Below are 19,359 nucleotides of genomic sequence, written 5' to 3'. Positions count from 1 at the left end.
CACACACAATGTAATCACATTATTAATAAATAAAATACAACCAATTCATTGAGAATTCTATTCTTTCCCCCTGAGGATGCTCTGTAAAGCAAAAAGAAATGACTTGTTTATAAAAAAGGAACATGATGAGTCTGTTTTTTCATAACGAGTAGTTTCTTCATCTCAGTATGAAGCTGGTTTTTATTTTTAGGATGCATATAGATTAAAAAGAAAACCTACCATTTGCAAATTTCATTCACTATGGCCTCACTGGTAAATTTTCCTTCTATTTTAGTAAAATGTCAGTTGACTTCTTTCAGATTCCAGTGGTTAGACATTAATTTTACTATGCTTATCTGATTTTTTTGATAACAGAATCTCAAGAACCCAAAGCAAAGGATTCCATCATCCTCTCAAAAAATGTTTGCTGAATGCTTGCTGCGTGTCAGGCTCTGTGCAGGGCACTGAGAGACGATAGCAAAGGAAGGTCCCCAAGCCCTGTGCCGAGAGGCTAGTGGAGGCAGATGGGGCAGAGAGGAGATGGCAATTGCAGTGCCCTGGCGTGAGGATGTTAGGGAGGTCCATAAAGGGATGCATCTCTGACTTGGGAGGGGGTCAGAGTAGACCTCCCAAGGGAAGTGACACTGACCCGAGACCTGGATGGTGAGGAGGAATTAGCCAGGTGGATGTTCCAGGTAAAGGTCACAGCAAGAGGAAGTGCAGGTATTTCAGTACTGCTGGAGTTTAGGGCTAGGTGGGCTTAGGAGAGATTTGGCTAGACAAGAGGGAGAAGGCCTCTGTGGGCCATGCTAGGGAGTTCGGACTTTATCCTGAGGGCACACAGTGTTAGGTAAACTGTAAAACCTGTGAAAGCTCAAGCTTTATTATTAACTTATGTGTGTGTGCAAAAATGAATGTGCACTGAGTTGATGTCTATAATCGCACCGGAAGATTCCTTTTATGTGTGCCCTTCATGGTGTCCCTTTACCACTTGGGAGCCTCTAAAAATACATAGCTATATTCACTCCAATCCCTAGTAGCTGGGAATTTATACACCTGTGTGACTCTGTGATGCTCAGTGTGGGTTTGGAAGACCAGGGCTTAGTCTCCAGCTTCCCACAGCACTGGGGGCAAATAGGCTGTTCTTCCTCTTGGCTCAGTGTCTGTCTTTTGCACACCTCTGCTATAGCCCATAAGTGAAGTGATCATTAGGGGACTTAAGTGGAGAAAGATCAGAGTCTCTTCTATGTTTCAAGATAAACGTGATGACAGCATGCAAGGTGGACTGTGTGGGATCAGGACCTGAGGTAAGAAATGCAAGTGACAGTTCAGTGGTGATGGTAATGAAACGATGGGCCAATGCCAGAGAAAATGTGTTAGCAAAATCAATAAGACCAGATATTAGGAGAAGATGTTAGGAGAAGATGAAGGGTAAAGAAGAGTCAATGACACTCTAAAATTTTGAGCTTGAGAAAATTAGGTGAATGGTGATGTCTTCAATTAAGAAAGGGAGCTAAAGAGGAGGCTGGTTGAGTTTCAGGGGCTCACAGGGTACCCATAGCAACTGCATCCAGTTGGGATGATACAAGGGCCTGGATTTCAGGATAGAGGCTGCTAAGAGGTGCAATTTGGAAGTAATTGCACATCATTGATAAAGTCAGGCAAATGGAAGAGATGACAGAGTAATCTATAGAAGAAGAAAAGAATTGGGCTAAGGAGATAATACAAATGGTCACCGGTATTTAAATTATTGATCAAGAAAAGAAAGGCAGATAAGATTTCACAGATTTGAAGGATTAAAATCCAGTTTGCAAAAAGCAGAAAAGTGAATGGGAGGTGAGGAGGTTGAGGCAGCAGCCATAGACCACAATCGTGTGAATGAGCTTAGCAGAGAGGGAAGGGAGGAGGGCAAGATGGTTGCTGGGATGGTGAGACTGCATCAAAGGAAGGTGTTGTTCTGTTTGTTTGCTCTTAAGATGGAGAAACTTGATCACATCAGCAGCAGCAGATACAAAATCCACGGGAAAAAGATCGAGGGTGCGTGACACTGAGGATATGACTGAGGAGCAGTATCTGGGAAGAGACCAGAGACGGTGGAAAGGCGAGGACAGGAGCTGCACAGCATAGTGCAGATATTCAGAGGGGTGAGGGCAGCAGTTTTAGGGTGCTCACTCCAAGTAGCTTCTATTTCTAAATACACATGCTTTTACCTGTGTTCCCTTACCTCAAGGCTGTCACTCGAAGCCAGTATTTATTCTTACTCTGTCCCATTGATTCGGTACCTTCTATTTCCAGGAGGAAAGATCTTTCTCATGATATCTAAAGATAGAAAGGGAAGGTATAGACTCTGTCATTCACATCAAGATCTAAGACGACATGGACTACGTGACTATAAGTTAATGAGAAGGATTGTGACTAGCGTGACCAGAAGCCATACTGCTAAGAGAATACTCGAGAACATGGTAACTTCACCCCCCCATCAAGCTCTCCCTCACTCCCTCTTGTGTGGTGTCACAGCTGAACTCCATGCTTATTTCTCTCCACGTGTGACCTGTCTCAGCCTCCACTGTAAGCCCTTGATGGCAGGGACTGTCACATTTATCTTTCAGTCCTCCACGGGGTCTTCCCAGTGCCTGTCACACACATTTGTTGAATTAAATTAAATTGTCATGTTCAAAGCTGTCTCTGAGATGGCTGCATCACATCTATGTCAATGATGTTCCCAAGGCCCAAAATGTTTCTAGAATTCCAGCTCTGAATTATCTTCTAAGGCATATAAAAAAGAAGTCACATTAATTTATATCCTTATATTTGTGTCTGAAATGGCATTTTCCCAATGTGGTAGCCAGCCTCCAAGATGGCCTCTTGGTATTCACACTGTTGGGTATTCCCCTCCACATTGGACCAGACTTGGTCTGTATGATTAATAAAATATGCAGAAGTAATGGTATATCACTTCTGAAATTAGGTAATAAAAGGCTGTGGCTTCTGTCTTGGGTGCTCTGTTGTTTGCTCATTCTCTCCCTCTCTCTCTCTTTCCCTCTCTCTCTCATCATTTTCTCTGGGGTAAGCCAGCTGTCATGGCTTAAGGACATTTAGACAGCCCCGTGGAGAAGGAGAAACTGAAGCCCTCAGTCCAAGAGCCCATGAAGAACTGAGGCCTGCCAACAACCATGTGAGCAACATTGGAAATGAAACCAGTCAAACCTTCAGATGAGATCACAGCCCCAGTCTACAACTTGTCTGCAACCTTGTCAGAGACCCTAAGCCAGAACCACCCAGCTAAGATGTTTTTGGTTTCCTGCCCCTCAGAAACTGTGAGATAATAAACATTTGTTGTTTTAAGCTGCTAAATTTTGGGGTAATTTGACACATAGCAATAGATAACTAATGCACCCAAGTTGGTTATTAATCTGATTAATCACATTTATTTCCAGATGGCTTTTGGCTATTTCCAAAATCAAATCCAAGGAAAAATATTTTCCACCACTATAGAGATTCAAAAGAATGGGCCACAGATCCTGACGGCAATTCCAAAAGAAGAGTTCAAAAAACATTCTCTCACACTGTTAGAATAACTGTATACTCTCCCAAAGTGACAAGTTGGAGGAAGTCTAAAACTTAGGAATGTTTTTCTTAAATCAAGCCTCAGATTGTAGTCTCTAGCACTTCAAATAAATTGGAGTATGCCTGATGAGGATCAGACATTGAACTCAATGAAATATTGATGTCCATGTTATTCACTGTAATGAAGAACTGAAATAGGGTGAATTTCACAATTCTTCTGGAAAACACAGAGGCTTTAGAGTCTGACAGATCTGTATCAAAGTCCTGTCTCTGCCACTCACCGCCTTGATCAAAGTCCTATGTTGGTAGCGTAGCCTTGGAGAAGTTACAGAAACTCAGTAAGCCTTGGTTTGCTCATCTATAAAATGGGAAGGAACCTAATGCCACCTCACAGGATGGACATGAAGGTTGAAGTAAAAAACTGTGTCAAGCAATTGATACAGAGTATTTCATGTATGTAATTAATGCCATGAGTTATTACTCATTTCTTCTATATAAGCAGGTAACACATCTGGTTTACAGAGTTATCATGAGGATTAAATGACTAAACCGATCTGTAAAAAGGAGGAATTAAATGACTGTTAATTTTGTCTGCTTATTGCAAAGTACCGTTGAGGGTGGAGGGCAAAAAGGAGATCAAGGTTGGGCTTTTCAGAAAATGCCTGAAGTGGGGCAGGAGAAAAGCTCAATGCTGATTTCCTGAGCCAGATGTGGTATTTTGAATCCTGCTAACTTTTAAATGAGTTTTAATGCCTCAAGGTTACTTTTTTAATGGTTTGCAAACAAATTTATGCAGTACTGTTCTTTTCATTTTCACTTAAAATATTTTGTATTTCAGGGGTTTATCTCCTACGAAATGACTTCAATAGAGTCTGGCTTGATCAGAAAAGGATCTGTTGTGGTCCTATGAAAGAAAATAGGGCCACTTATCTGGTGACCGTTCATAAAATTGTTCATTTCTGTATTTGTCAGGAATGAGACCTGTAACACAGTAGCAATCATAAAACAAGGTCCCCCTGCCCACTTCCGGAATGTTCTGTGATTTTATTACTGATGGCCCACATCTGCCTCTTAAGCAAGGAAGCAGTGGGAGACCACCAAAGAGTTTTGCTGCCATCAGCACCAATAGGAAAAAGTCTCAGGAATGTAAGAATGGTTCCTCAGCCACAGAACACTAACCAATCCCACTTCAAATGAGAGCCACACAAGAAGGAAGAAAGGAGAGCCCTCCCTCCTCCAACCAAGACCCTTAAAGAGATGGTCAGCTCTAGTCACATGGCTGGAAGATACAGAATTCAGCCCTACCCAGTCAGATGAGGTTTAGTCCAGATCCTCCCATTATTGCATACCTGGGCCCTACAACTTCGGTCAGGCACCCAGGAAGGAACAAGCATGTTCAAGTTTGAAAATCAAACATCTGCCCCGCCTTATTGACAGAGATGTTGGGGCCATGATGTATGGAACATCTCTGTATTAATATACAGGGATACCTATGTGAAAAGTTGTAACATTAAGAAATAAAAGAAAATTTTTATTTTCAGGAATTATTGTAATTGTTCAAAGGTTGTATATAGACGTTTCTGCTCTTAAATGACATACTAACAGAAAGCTTCCATGTGAAGTTGTTTCAAGACAAAAACATTAAAAAGAACAGATCTCAGCTTACCAAGTCGATAATTGTTTCTCCATCTAGAGGGCCCCAATATGTCCCCAAAAATCATCTAAGTAAATTTAGGCATCAGTGTTTGTCAGCACATGAAAGAGAGAAAAAGAAAAGACATTGTAAAAAATGCAAATATTATCTGGAGGACTCAGGTGTATTATATAACACTTTTTTGTTGTTGATGTTGAGGAAGATTGGCCCTGAGCTAACACCTGTTGCCTATCTTCCTCTTTTTGCTTGAGGAAGATTGTCCCTGAGCTAACATCTATGCCAACCTTCCTCTATTTTGTATGTGGGATGCCACCACAGCATGGCTTGATGAGCAGTATGTAGGTCCACGCCCAGGATCTGAACCCTCAAACCCCGGGCCACCGAAGTGGAGTGCACGAACTTAACTACTTCGCAGCTGGGCCAGCCCCTATAAATCATTTTTAATGCAATATGGCAACATACTATATTAAATAACTTTATATGGTATCGAACACATATGTCTAAGAAAGCACGTGGGCAAGAACAATTTACACGAAGTTTAAATTGACTAAAAAGCTTTCCACTAGACTCAGAATTACTCTCAAATGTTGGGGGCCAGAAAGATGGAAACTTGTTATATGGACTTGCAAATAGACTGTGTTTAGGTCAAATTTTGGAGTTTTCTCCCTATGACATCCCCACAATGCATTCAGTTTAGGTGTGCATGAGTAGTCTTCATGAAGCCACTGCAAGTCCTTATAAAAACATACGTCCACTCAAAAACGTGTACATGAATGCTCATAGCATCATTATTTACAATAGCCAAAAAGGGGACATAACCCAAATGTTGATCAACTAATGAATAGGTAAACCAAATGTAGTCTATCCATACAATGGAACATATTTGACAATTAAAAGGAATGGAGGGGCCGGCCCAGTGGCTTAGCGGTTAAATGCACACACCCTGCCACTGGCGGCCCGGGTTTGGATCCCGGGTGTGCACCGATGCACCGCTTCTCCGGCCATACTGAGACCATGTCCCACATACAGCAACTAGAGGGATGTGCAACTATGCCGTACAACTATCTACTGGGGGGCTTTGGGGAAAAAAAAAGGAGGAAGACTGGCAATGGATGTTAGCTCAGAGCCGGTCTTCCTCAGCAAAAAGAGGAGGATTAGAATGGATGTTAGCTCAGGGCTGATCTTCCTCACAAAAAAAAAAAAAAAAAGGAATGGAGTGCTGATACATGACACAACAAGTATGAACCTCCAAAACATTAAACTAAGTGAAATAAGCCAGTCACAAAAAACACATACTGTATGATTGGATTTATATGAAATCATCAAAATAGGCAAATCCAGAGACATAGAAAGCAGATTAGTGGTTGTAGGGGGCTGGGGTACATGGAGAATAGAGAATGATTGATAATGGGTATGAGGATTCTTTTCAAGATGATGAAAATATTCTGGATTTAGATAGTGGTGATGGTTGTACAGCCTTATGAATATATGAAAAATCACTCACCTGTACACATTAAAAATGTGAATTGTATGAAATGTGAATTATATCTCAATAAAGGTGTTATTAAAAAAAAAAGAGGGCACACGTGACCTAAGCCAGGCCAATAGGAGTAATGCCAAGAGACCTCTCCAGTGGGGCTAGAGAGAAATGCTCCCTTTTCCTCCTAAATTTAGAGGATATGAATCTAGGGTAGCTTGTAGCTCTGCTTCCTGTACAAGAAGAAAGCTTATCTACAGTAAGATGGGGGGGGCGGGGAGGAGGGAGAGAGGGAGGAGAAAATGAATGTGGCATAGATAGTGTTGAAAGTCCCTAAATTGAGATGTCCATGAGGCCCAACTCTTTCCTTTCCTCTCTGGGAATGTGAATCAAGGAATTATCCCTTCATGGCTGAGGCTACTTCTAGTTGGATTTCTCTCTCTTGAAGTGGAAGATGGTAAATAAATGAAATGCCCGTCGCCTCTCCTCCCCTGAGCTCAGAATTCCTGTTCAGTTGTTCTTCCTCAGTTTCTCCCTTGTGGACTGTTTTGGGTCTTTTGGCTGAAACCCTAGTCAAACCTCATGCCATCCACTCCAAATCAGGATTTGTCTAAAGTCGAGTTCACTCATCCACCTACAGTTGTTAGGACCACACTTTCGATGGCAATGGCTCCTCTGTGTGGTTGACTGAGTGCTCATGCGCCATATTGAAACCTTTTATCCTCTGCATATTTCACTTTCAAAATGAAAAATAAAAATAAAGACTCCCCATAATTCAAATGCTTATTTGGTTACGAGGTGGAGAACATTAGAAAATTTAGAAATTTATTTTCTCAAATTTCTTTACAGCTGTTATACTTTTTAAAATTATGTAGCGGAAAACCCCAACTTCTTATATTCAAGACAGTTTCTCTCATTATATCCTTACTAGATATTTTCCATTTGATCTAAGTCCTTATTCATCATAATTGGGATTTTTGGTCTTCTCCATGATTTCCATCTTTCTTTACATTGTATTACTTTCTTTGGAAATTCGTCTATATTCTACATATGTTTTTCAAGTGATCTTGATTTTCATTACTCTGGGATTTTTTTTCAGTTTTATTTCTTCTATTTCCTACTTCCAACAGTGATTTATTTGTTCTATGTCTAAATTCATCCTAGTCTAAGGTCTTTCATGTCTGAAATATCACTTTATTTCACTGAAAATAGTTAACAGCTGTTTTCTAACTTTTTTTTCTGTTTCATGTAAGAAATCTATTTTAGAATTTCCAGGAATTACTTTATGTCTCCATCTGTTTTCTCCTCTTTCTTTTGAATTGCAGAGTTCCTTAATTTAAGGAATTCTTTTTTTTTTTTTTTAATTTGTTCATAATTCTTTACCATCTCCTAATCTTTGAGGAAAAGCAAACTGGGAGTTTATTTTAAACTCTTGTTTGTTTCGGGGGCTAACTTAATTTAGTGTCAAAGTCTTCTTACAAAGCTTGAGATTGGGAGAATAGTGAGTGGTCTTCACGATGCAATTAGAGAGTTGCAACAGATTTGTGGGTTGCACAATCAGAATCAACTTCCCAAATCAGACATGAAAAAGAGGTTAAATTAGGGGGCCTTTTATTAAATTAATTTAAACTGTGTTAAAGGTCTTAGAATGAATTAGAATCCATTTTTCTCAATGTTCACCACTAACTCCTAGCTCCAGTTATCATTCTCTCTCACCTGTCCTGCCAGCCTCCTAGCGCCCCATCTGCTCTGACCTCGTTCCAACCTATTCTTCATCTAGAATGTCACTGCCCTACTTAGAATCCTTCAATAGCCCCACTGCCATTAGGATCAAGCCAGGGATCCTTGACATGACCCATGAGGTCCATCTTGACCTGTCTGTTGTTCCTCTCCAGCCCCACCCCTATCTCCCCCGTATTTTGCTCATTCCAGTCAATGGATTTCTGTCCATTTCAACGCTCCAGCTTCTCTCGCACTTTAGGGTACTCCTTTTTGATCTCCCCTGTGCTTGGAATCTCTTTTCCTGCCTCCTCCCCCCACCCTGTCCCTTTGTCCTGATGCCCACCAACCCTCCAGTTCTCACTTCGAACTCAGTTCCCCAGGGAAGCTCTCTTTGCCCCCACACGATAGTCCGTCCTCTCCCTAGGTGCTCCCAAATGCTTGCCTGGTTGCCAGGGTAACCGCTGTTTAACGGACACCCCTCCAGACTCATCTATAAACTCCACAGGGGCCAGGACTGTTCTGGTCTTGCTCCTCACTGTCTCCCCAGGTTTTCTCATATAAACCACAAAATCAATATGAACAAAATGCTTGTGAAATGATATGCTTGATCCTTGTTATTGCTGGGTTAGCTGCGCCACAAGCATGCGAGTGTGTTAACTATGAAACATATCAGACTTCCTAGATACATCAATGAAGTCTAAAAGAAGAGGCCCTTGGTTCTGACCCTAGAAACAAGACAACAGGATCCTGGGGAAATCACCCGGGGATGAATTTCAAAAGTTGCCAGTGTGAACGGGATCAAGCAATAAGGTGATGCTCAACTGAACATTTGTGTGGAGAAGGTTCTAATAACATGTGCAAAGTTCTCCTTCCAGCAATAGAACCATCCCCTGTAACAGGGGCTCCTCAGTCATTAGTTTCATAGCCTCCTAATTCTAAAATAGACTTCCAGACAAAATATTTAAGGCGTGGGCATGTTAATAATATGAGAATATTAACTTTTATGTATAATTCTTGAAGTTGAAATTGTACGCTCTTGTAATTTTCACTACAGAAATAAATCTTTGAAAAATTGAATAAAAATATGAACAGAGAAATACGTTGTTGGACAGATTTGGTGTACAACGGTAGGAACATTTTTAAAATGCCTGTCAAGAATGTCACCCCATTATGAATAAACAAATAATGTAACAGTTATGTTTTTATCCCTAGTTAGGGCCAAGAGGCTTCTTCCTCGTATTGTATTCCTGACCATTTCTGCCTCAGTTTTTTGTATTCATTCAACAAGGATTTACTGAGCATCTACCCTGCATCAAACATTGTCCTAGACCTACAAAAACAAACATATTCCCTGCCCTTATGAGGCATGCATTTCAATAAGGAAAGCAGTCAATAAACAGACAAATAAATATGTAATATAATTTTCAGTCAGGAATTTATATACTATTGATTTTGCAGTATTATCGTGAATCAATTTCAATACAATTGAAGGAAAAAAGACATGTCCAGCCATTCACTGAGCGTCTGTAAGGTACCAGACACTGGACCAGATGTTTCAAGTCCATCAGCTTACTCAGTTCTCTCAACAACCTATCAGGGGGTCTTTATTCCTGGCATTTAACAGATGAAGACGCTGCAGATTATGAAGGTTAAGTATCCTGACCTCGACTGCAGAGCTGGTAACCAGTTTTGAACACTGGTCCCACAAAAATGTCCCTCTCCGTCCCGCTAAACCACAACGCCAATGAGCTGCATACTTAGATCTCAAACTTTGAAGATTTGCTAGTTGTTACTGTAAGCTCTCTGTTTCCCTAATCTCAGGGAAACAGAGAGAGAGGGAGAAAGTGAAAGATGAGGCTGGAAGAAGTAAGGGATATTGAAAACAAGACCGCAGGTGTTAAAGAGAGAATCCAGACGAGTAAGCAGAGCTGTGCTTGCCCGTGCCTGGGCGAGGTTCCAGCTACTCTATCACACCAGTCTGCTTGTCACAGACCCTAAGAGGTGCTGTCCCGGAGGACGCCAAACCCCTGGTCATACCTCTTCGCTGCTGCTAGACTCGGAGCTGGAGGACCAGCGGCAGCGAACCCACACGTCCTGCACCTCCTGGGCAGCCACCCGCACGGTGCTTCTGCAAATGGCTGCCGGCTGGAAAAGGCGAAACCACGAGTTACATCTTCAGCAGCTCATAGAAAGGGCAAGAAATGAGGCAATACTGCAGGGCTTGACAAAATGATGCAGACGCATAGGAAAAATTCACAGAGGCATTTCATTTTTCCAAAATGAAAATTTCTCAAGACCTAGCAGAAACAAATGAAATATTTAAATATCTCTTAGGCGTTTGATACATTGCAAGTTCCCGGGGGGAAGCAAACGTTCCCTTCATGAGACCTGAGTGGGCTGCCTTGACTCATTTCCCCTTGCAACAGAAACAAATGGGAAGAGCCCCAAAGGTCTCTGCTCTCTTCTCCCTTGGCCTCGGATTTCGTTAGAAACAGATGCTTGTGACACTTAGCTTTGGATCCTTTGTATAACAGAATCACAGCAAAAAGTCTCATGAAGATAACAAAACAAAGGATCCCCTTTTCAGAATTTACATCATTGTAAAGCAACCCTGACATAATCAAACTGATAAAGTAACAGAACCCTGGGGACTCGTGCATCTTAAGGTAAAGACCTTGGAGATCAAATCTGGGGTTGATGGTGCTGGCCTGTTCAGGCGGGACTTAACCAAGTGTTGCACCATGTTCTGGTTGCTGGGGATGCCCAAATGAACATGCCATGGTCCTGACCCCACGGAGCCCGAGGTTGGGGGGCGGAGTGGATGTGACAGATATTACTTAACTGTCAACTACAAAATAATGCAACTTGAATGTAGTTGGTGTTTTAAATTCATTTAAAATAGAATTCAAAATGCCTCTGGGATTTTTCTTTGGTGTTGACGTCTTTGTATTCACTCTACCTGGAGCCACCGTTATCCTCTTTTTCAAGAGCAGGAAAGTGAGGCAACAGGGGTTCCATAATTTCCCAGGATCACTCAGGACAACGGACCCCACAGCTCAAGTCCTCAACCACTGAGTCACACTGCCCCAGCCCAGGAACACAGTGTGGATGCAGTTAACGGTGCCTCCCAGTGTGGCCGGACGCCAGGCAGTGGCCAAGCTCTCAGCGTGACTCCGAATCAGCTCCACATAATGGAAGAAGACAAGGTGCTTCCCACGTTTCTGGGATGGTGGCCTTTCTCACACACTTACCACATAGTAGCCCCTTTGGAAGTCACAGGTAGCAGGATCTTCTCCAGAATCCCTCCTGCACGTCGTCTCTCGAATGCTGAACTCTATATCCATGCTCAAGCTGTCCTCATCCAGGACGTTGACCTTCATAAAAACAAAGCATCGGTTTGCCAAAGATGTGTTTCTGAAGTTCACAATGCTAGACATGTTCCTCCCTGCACAACAAGAAAGTTACAGAATCTTCCACCATTAAAGCTATAAGTTGTCTTCGTAATCACCTAATTCCATGCCCTCATTCTCAAGACCAGAGGAAGAGGTGCTTCACCAAAGACAGACAATCCTTTAGTGAGAAAATGGAACTGGAACATAGATGTCCTAATCCCAAGGTAGGTGTTGCATCTAATGACTTACATTTACCATTGATCCTCATTATTTGCAGATTCCATATTTATGAATTTTCCTACTTGCTAAAATTTGTTTATAACCCCCAAATCAATAGTCAAGGTCCTTTCACAGTCATTCATGGACATGTGCAGAGTGGCAAAAAACTTGTCACCTGATGCACAACGTCCCCAGCTGAGATCAAACAAGGCGACACTCTGCCTTCTTGTTTCAGCTCATATTATAGACAAGGGTCATTTTCATGGTCTATTTCGTGCCATGTTTTTCTTGTTTTGGTGCTTTTGCTGTTTAAAATGGTCCCCAAGTGTAGTGCTGATGTGCTGTCTAGTGCTCCTAAGAACAAGAGGGCTGTGATGTGCCTTATGGAGAAAAGGTGTGTTAGATAAGCTTCGTTCAGGCACGAATTATGGTGCTGGTGGCCATGAGTTCAGTGTTAAGGCATCAACATATATATTAAATAAAGTGTCTTTAAACAGAAACACACATAAAACTAGGTTATGTGTTGATCAGTTGATGGAAATATTATGACCAGAGTCTTGCAGGAACCTAACCCTGTATTTCCCCAGAAGCATCATTTCGGTGTTCACTAATTCAGTGTTTGCAGAGTCTTTATAGAACATAACTGCCATGAATTATGAGAATCGACTGTATGTATTTTTAAGTGTCAGTTTCGTAATAGAATGCTCCATAATTTCTCAATTCCTGAAATAAGTAAGTAAGCGGCACATACATCTCTGCTGTGCAGGGTAATCCAGCCCCACTTCCTGCTTGATTGGTTCTGATCTATGAATGAGATTACACAATTTCCTACTCCTTTCCACCAAGGGTGGGATACTGGGGGAAGCTTCCAGACTTCCCAATGAATCTGTGATGTTCTGATGACACGGAAGTCCCATGACTTATTGAGTGTCCACTGTGTGTCCAGCACTAGAGGCAGAGCCGGGAAGTCTCCACGCAGTTTGGATTCCAGTGAGGGTGCCACACAGTAAACATGTTAATGAAAACTAAACAAGATCACTCCAGATGGTTATGATGCTATGAAGGAAAAACAACATGGCAATTGGTGGAGAGGAGGAAGCAGCTACTTTAGAGAAGGTGCCAGAGAAATCCTCCCCAGGAAGGGATATTTCAGCTGAGACTTAAAGGATAGCAAGGAGCCCATCATGGGAAGCAGAGCCAATGTCCTGGGGCAGAACAAGTCCAGCTGTTGTGACTGAAGCAAAATGAACAAGAAGAGAACCATACACCATGGTGTTGGAGAGATGGGGTGTGTCAGATAATTTGTAGCCTAGTAGCCCATAGGAAGGTGTTTTGATTTCATTCTCATTGCAATGAGAAGTTCTCAAAGGAACTTAACGAGATAAGAGCCAAGTCACTATGGCTGCTGCAAGGAGAACATACTGGGGCAGAAACAAGATGGTGGCAGGGAGGCCAGGAGGGAGCCCGCCGTGGTCCGCTAGCCGACAGCACCCCTAGGCTCCAAAAATCTCTTCCCTTTTAGTTCCTCAGCCCACCTTGTGCCAAATTTGAGTCAACAACACATTCATCCTACTGTCCAGAGTGGAGAGACGAAATGACAATGCTCCATGGGGCACAGCCCACTTACAGGCAGGGAGTAACGGGCACCTGTAGAAAATCTTGTTTTAGGGCCAGCCCAGTGGCTTAGCGGTTAAGTGCGTGCGCTCCGCTGCTGGTGGCCCAGGGTTCGGATCCGGGCAAGCACCGACCCACCGCTTCTCTGGCCATGCTGAGGCCGCGTCCCACATACAGCAACTAGAAGGATGTGCAACTATGACATACAACTATCTACTGGGGCTTTGGGGGAAAAAAAGGAGGAGGATTGGAATGGATGTTAGCTCAGGGCTGATCTTCCTCACAAAAAGAAAAAAAAAGAAAGAAAATCTTGTTTTGGAAATCAGTGGCAAACCCCAAGCCTGGGATGGGGGTCTCATGTCTCCTAACATAGGGAGGAGGAGTGTTGATACAAGTCGAGTTTCCTGAACACAAGCAGGACTAAAAACTCAGCCTCGCCCTTATTCACTACCTCCTCTATCTATAATTTTAAACTATTGGCTATTAAATCGGAGTCTCATAAAAAATGAAAACTTCTTCCATCAGCTGGAGTGCATTGTGGGAGCTCTCCACACGCTCCATCACGCTTCAGCAATTTCCCTTCCAGCCCTGTCATGAAAGCAAACTGGCGACACAAAAGCTTAGTTAAAAGGCTGAAATTGTGGGTTTTGTGAGTAATGATAGTTTTATTACACTATGAGATGATTTTGCAAGCTTTTTTGCCTCTTTAAGCACTTTTAAGCACTCTTTCCAGAATATGGAGAAAAGCCTAACAGATTTGCTTTTTCATCTGAACTCACTTTCTGCCAGTGAATTTCCACTATGAATTGTTTGAAAAATGTGGGACAACCTGAAGGCTCAACAACACGGAGTCAACTGAAGAAAATCCAGAATCCAGCATTGTTGCTGAAATAAACTGTGATACTTTACAATCGGCATTACAGTGTGGTCCTGTTTCTCTCAAAAAAATATTTTATACCCAAATACGAAAAGAAAAAAACCCAAAAAGATATCCTCCCACAAATTCGTAGTGGGTGTCTCAGAGGAATGGATAATGGGTGTTACTTTTGGTTTTCTCTTTCTTGTTTTATTTTCTGACTTCTGATAATGAGCATATTTTGTGTTTTTATTTCAAAAAGTAGTAAAAATAAACAAGCAATAAAAGACCCATAACAATTCCTTTTGGTGATTGTTATAGTTAATTTTATGTGTCAACTTGACTGGGCCTCAGTGCCCAGGTGTTTGGTCAAACGTTGTTCTGGAGATTTCTGTGAAGGAGTTTTTTGGATGAGATTAACATTTAAATAGGTGGACTTTGGGTAAAGCAGATTGCCCCCTATATTGTGGGTGGGCCTCATCCAATCAGTTGAAGGCCCAATTAGAACAAAGACTGACTTTCCCTGAGCAAGAAAGAACTCTGACAGCAGACTGCTTGCCTGCCTTGCAGATTTTGGATTTACCAAACCTCCACAATAGTATGAACCAATTCCTTAAAATAAATCTCTCCCTTTCTCTCTTTGTCTCATTTTTTATAAATATATATATGTGTGTATTTATACACACATGCACACACACACATGTATATGTCCTTCATAGCACATTTATATATATAGTACATAGTACATATATATACACACATACATATTCTATTGGTTCTGTTTCTCTGCAGAAACCTAGCTAACACGGTGATCATTTAGGTTTTTAAAACTAATCCCTTATTATTAGAAAAAAGGAAAGATCAGGTAGAACTGGCTAGGAATAATTTAGAAAGACAAAAAGCAAAAAATGCAAAGATAAAAGGTAAAAATGGACAGAAATGGGCATGACCTCATGAAGGATTCCAAACCGTCCGTCCGTGGCTTTGCTTTCAGATGTCCCCGAGTCCGTCCACTCCCCATCGCCTTGAGCCCACACGAGGCTCAGCTGCCTGCTTACCACTGTCGCTGTCTGGGCTTCCTCCCTCACATCCCCCCACACAGCAGCTAGAGAGATCCTCCACAAATGCAAAGGTCTTCATGCGCTTTCTCTGTTCAAAGACTTCCCCACAGCCCCACAGGTGCTACCCATTGTCCGTAAACAGACCCCAAACTCCTCCAGATCATGCCCTAGGCATGTCCCAACTCAGGCCCACCTCTCTGACCTCACCCCCCGACACACACACCCTTGGCTCTAGCCAGACTCTCTGTCTAGGCCTTTGGTCCTTCAGGGCCCTCCCACTGGTCTTCCCAGGGCTGGAACTTCTTGTCACTGAATGAGTCTTAACTCAAATATGGCATCCTCCATGGAGACTTCTGCCCACCTAATGGCCACCCCAGCCCCAGCCCCAGCCCAGGTCCATCCATGCATTAACCTGTTTTCTCCACAGTATCCTCCACTCTCTGAAACTAATTTCATCTGTTTATGTAATCGTGCACCCCCCTCTCCTTTCTTCCCCTCCCCTCCTCTCCCTCCTCTCTCTCCCCAGTAGAACCTGAGCTTCTCGAAAGCACAGCCTCATCCACCCTCTCCTCTTCCTCATCCCCAGCACAGTATCCACCTCCTTTCTCTGCTTGTGTCCACTGGGGGAACAGTCTGAGAGAGCCTAATGCCAACGTTGCAGCAAGGAAACCGTCGCTGCTGAAGTCATGTTGCCTCACCTTTCCCATCCTCTTTTAAACTTAGAGCCCAAGAGGTAAGTAACTTAAAATCAATTGCAAGAGGATTTGATCCAGGTCCATTGATAAAACCCAGTGGTTCTTGACTCTGACTGCACGTTAGAATGACCAGGAGAATATGTAAGAATATGATCCCCACTCTCAGAGACTGAGATTAAATTAGTGAACCATCCTTCCTAGACATCAGGAATATTTCTAGCTCCCAGGGGATGCTGATGAGCAGTGGGGTCGAGAGCCACTGGGCTTATTAAGCAAACTCAGGGATAAAGCAGCAGGGTCTGACCCTTCACCCTATGTCCACTGAACTCTACCCCAAACTCCCGCACATATATAAACATGACTGAACCACTTATTTCCTTTGGACATATTCCTAGAAGTAAAACTATGAGACCAAAAATTTTAAATATTTGCTATTTTTAATATTTAACATACTTATAAATATGCTTGACACATTTCCAAATTGCCTTCCAAAGATAATATTACCAAATTCCATTCTCTGGAGCAGTGTTTGAGATTTCTTTTTTGCCTTGTTATTCTTCTTTTTCACCGTCTTATTTTAATTCTGATTTTTTTGGCAATCGGAGAGGTCGAATATTTTTTCCAAATGTTTCACACTCACTTGTATTTGTTCTTTGGAGAATTGTTTGTACCTTCAGTGCAGTGGTCTGTGCCTTCGTCTCTCTCCTGAGGACTTTGCTTACCTCTGAGTCTCCCTCGTGTCCACTAGCATGGAGAGAATTGGTATATTTGGGGCCATCTTTAGGGGATTTGCAGAAGGCATGACTAACATGTGTAATAAAGCAAAATGTGAACCACTCCTAAGAGAAAAAAAACATCACCAGGAGAGATCAAGGGAGAAGGGTTTCCCTTCTGATGGGAGAAGAAATGAAGTTTCCATGGAAGGGGCATGGTGAACGCAGCTTGACCAATGAATGTAAATAATTAGAAAAGGCTGGGGAGAAGCAAGAATGGGCAGACTTCCAGAAAGAAGAGCAGCGTACAGGAGACAGAGAAGCATCTCTTATTACGTACTCATGAAGGGTCCCACCCACACATATGTAAGTGTGTTTATTTGCAGATGAGTGTGTGTCTGGGCTCAAGTCTGTGATACCAAGATGGCGCACGTGCCAGAATGTGCCCTGGATGCTGGGTCTCACGCTAGTTCGTCTCCCCAGGCCAGATTTCCACAGTCAGTGATTGGTTTTCTCAGGTCCTGTCCTCATGCTCTTATTCATTTAATTAACTACCAACTTTTTTCTGCTGTGGGCACTAGTTAAATCACAAATAAATTTGAACTGTTCATCCAAAAGCTGGGCAAGAGGACGCCGATTCTCCCACACTGCAAGTGGATTTCATTAAATGCAAACATGGAGGCCAATGCAGCCAGTGTGCAAGGAGGGGGATTCCTCATTCCGGTCTAGTGCTTTTCCAGAAGGAATTCACCTTTCAGCTTGGCAGCTAACTGCATGTATCTGGCAATACCTCCACACCAGGACACCCAGGCCAGGTGACCCCACTCTGGCCACAACAGCCTGGTTCTGGGCTGGCACCTAACTAAAGCATAGCCCATCGTCCCCATGACATATGACTCAATGATAAAAGAACTGGGACAATTTGATTAATTTCTTAGGAATCTGGAAATGAGAAATTGAGACAGTTTCTAAAGAAGAAGGGTCAAGATGAATATATTGTATTAGAGGACCGGACCTAAGAACCATGAGCGATGTGCTTTTCACAATATGAGAGGGAACAAGTTAAGTGTGAGCTAAGGCGGCGCCATCAGGGAGAGGAGAAGCCAGCAGGCAGACAGAGAGACAGCAATGGCCATCTGGCCTCCGCGAGGGAGTAGCTACTGCCTGGACCCCTGGCCACCTCTCCACTCCAGTTCCCACGTGGCCTGGCTGCGGAGTTCTCATTCACAGGACCTGCAACTTTACAGAACCTCCCCCACCTCCCTTCTTAACCTGAACTAGCTTGAGAGTATTTCTGTTCATCCTGGCGGGGGAACTCCACTGGGAGGTGAAATCGCCTAGGGATGGGGGGGGGGGAGGGACTTGCTGTCGAGGTTTCTCGTTTCCTTTGAAGGATATTTCTGCGTTTATCATAGACTTAGTCATTGGCAGCCCAAGAAAATTCATCTTTCCTTATTTCCCAAGGCTAACAGGAAACAGACTCTTACTAAATTGACACAGGAAGGTGGATTTCTTTAGCTCCAAAGCAAGAATTTATTTCCTATAAGTATTAGGAGCAGAACCGTTGAACTTGAAAAAGCCTCATTCCTAATAAACGAGCAGTTCTTAATAAAACATCTCAAAAGGAACCATGAGGACTTTGGATACAAAAGCAGGACGCACAGAGGGTAACATCTGGAAATAGGCAGTGAGGCCAGAGGGAGAAATACGGCCAAAGACTCAGGCATCCGAAGTAGCTTGAGAGCCTTATGAGAACGATTGTAATGAAATCCTTTCTCTATCAAAAGACAGTATGAAACAGATGACTAGCTATTATCGTTTTAAACTGGAAAAACAAAAAAGTATACTCAACAAACCGACAAAGAAAAAACAAAACAGAAAGCAGTATAAAAAAGAATGGAGAAGACCTGATGGGCACTTACTCTTTTCATTGAGCTTCTGAACGCCCGAAACAGATATGGACTCAAGGACCGGGAATTCACTTTCGCCACAGAGGCGCTGAGGGCTTCTGTCAAGGAGGACTGGTCGTAGTCGTACACGGGGAAACCTAGACACAAGGAAGTGAGGACACGGTGAGACAAGACACACGGGCCAGGGCAGCGCCAATCGTTACGTGCATTGAGTTCCTTACCTGCACAAGACCAGTAGTTCATTCCAAGAGCAAACACAATCAGCATCTTCATTGCCATCTTCTCCATTCTGGGAAGAATAACTTTAATTCAGAGCCAGGGAGGTTGTCTCTATGCATTCGGGGGTGACCAGTCCTCCTGAGAGCAGCTGTTTGTTGATCATGACCTGGTTTGCTCTCTCTGACTGCAGCAGTCTGTAGCTTAAACAGAAACGATTGATCCTGGGGTGAATGTTGACTGCTGGCCTTTCCCATGGAAAGGTGCCAGTTTGAAGCCACTTT

The 19,359-nt window shown here is 42.9% G+C and overlaps 1 protein-coding gene across 1 annotated transcript; it reads right to left on the bottom strand.

Annotated features, from left to right (window-relative positions):
* Positions 1–2,236: 2,236 nt before the first annotated feature.
* SPP2 (secreted phosphoprotein 2) lies at positions 2,237–19,147 on the bottom strand. Its single transcript, XM_058533259.1, has 7 exons — positions 19,081–19,147; positions 18,872–18,996; positions 11,651–11,773; positions 10,437–10,544; positions 5,213–5,267; positions 4,485–4,527; positions 2,237–2,324 (listed from the first exon to the last, which is right to left on the bottom strand). Exons 1-7 carry the CDS (start codon positions 19,145–19,147, stop codon positions 2,237–2,239), a joined length of 609 nt encoding a protein of 202 aa, XP_058389242.1.
* Positions 19,148–19,359: the final 212 nt, after the last annotated feature.

This window comes from Diceros bicornis, chromosome 37, assembly GCF_020826845.1.
Source record: "Diceros bicornis minor isolate mBicDic1 chromosome 37, mDicBic1.mat.cur, whole genome shotgun sequence".
NCBI lineage: Eukaryota > Metazoa > Chordata > Mammalia > Perissodactyla > Rhinocerotidae > Diceros > Diceros bicornis.
The sequence above is the reverse complement of the archived record's forward strand: the minus strand, read 5'-3'. Positions and strand labels throughout refer to the sequence as shown.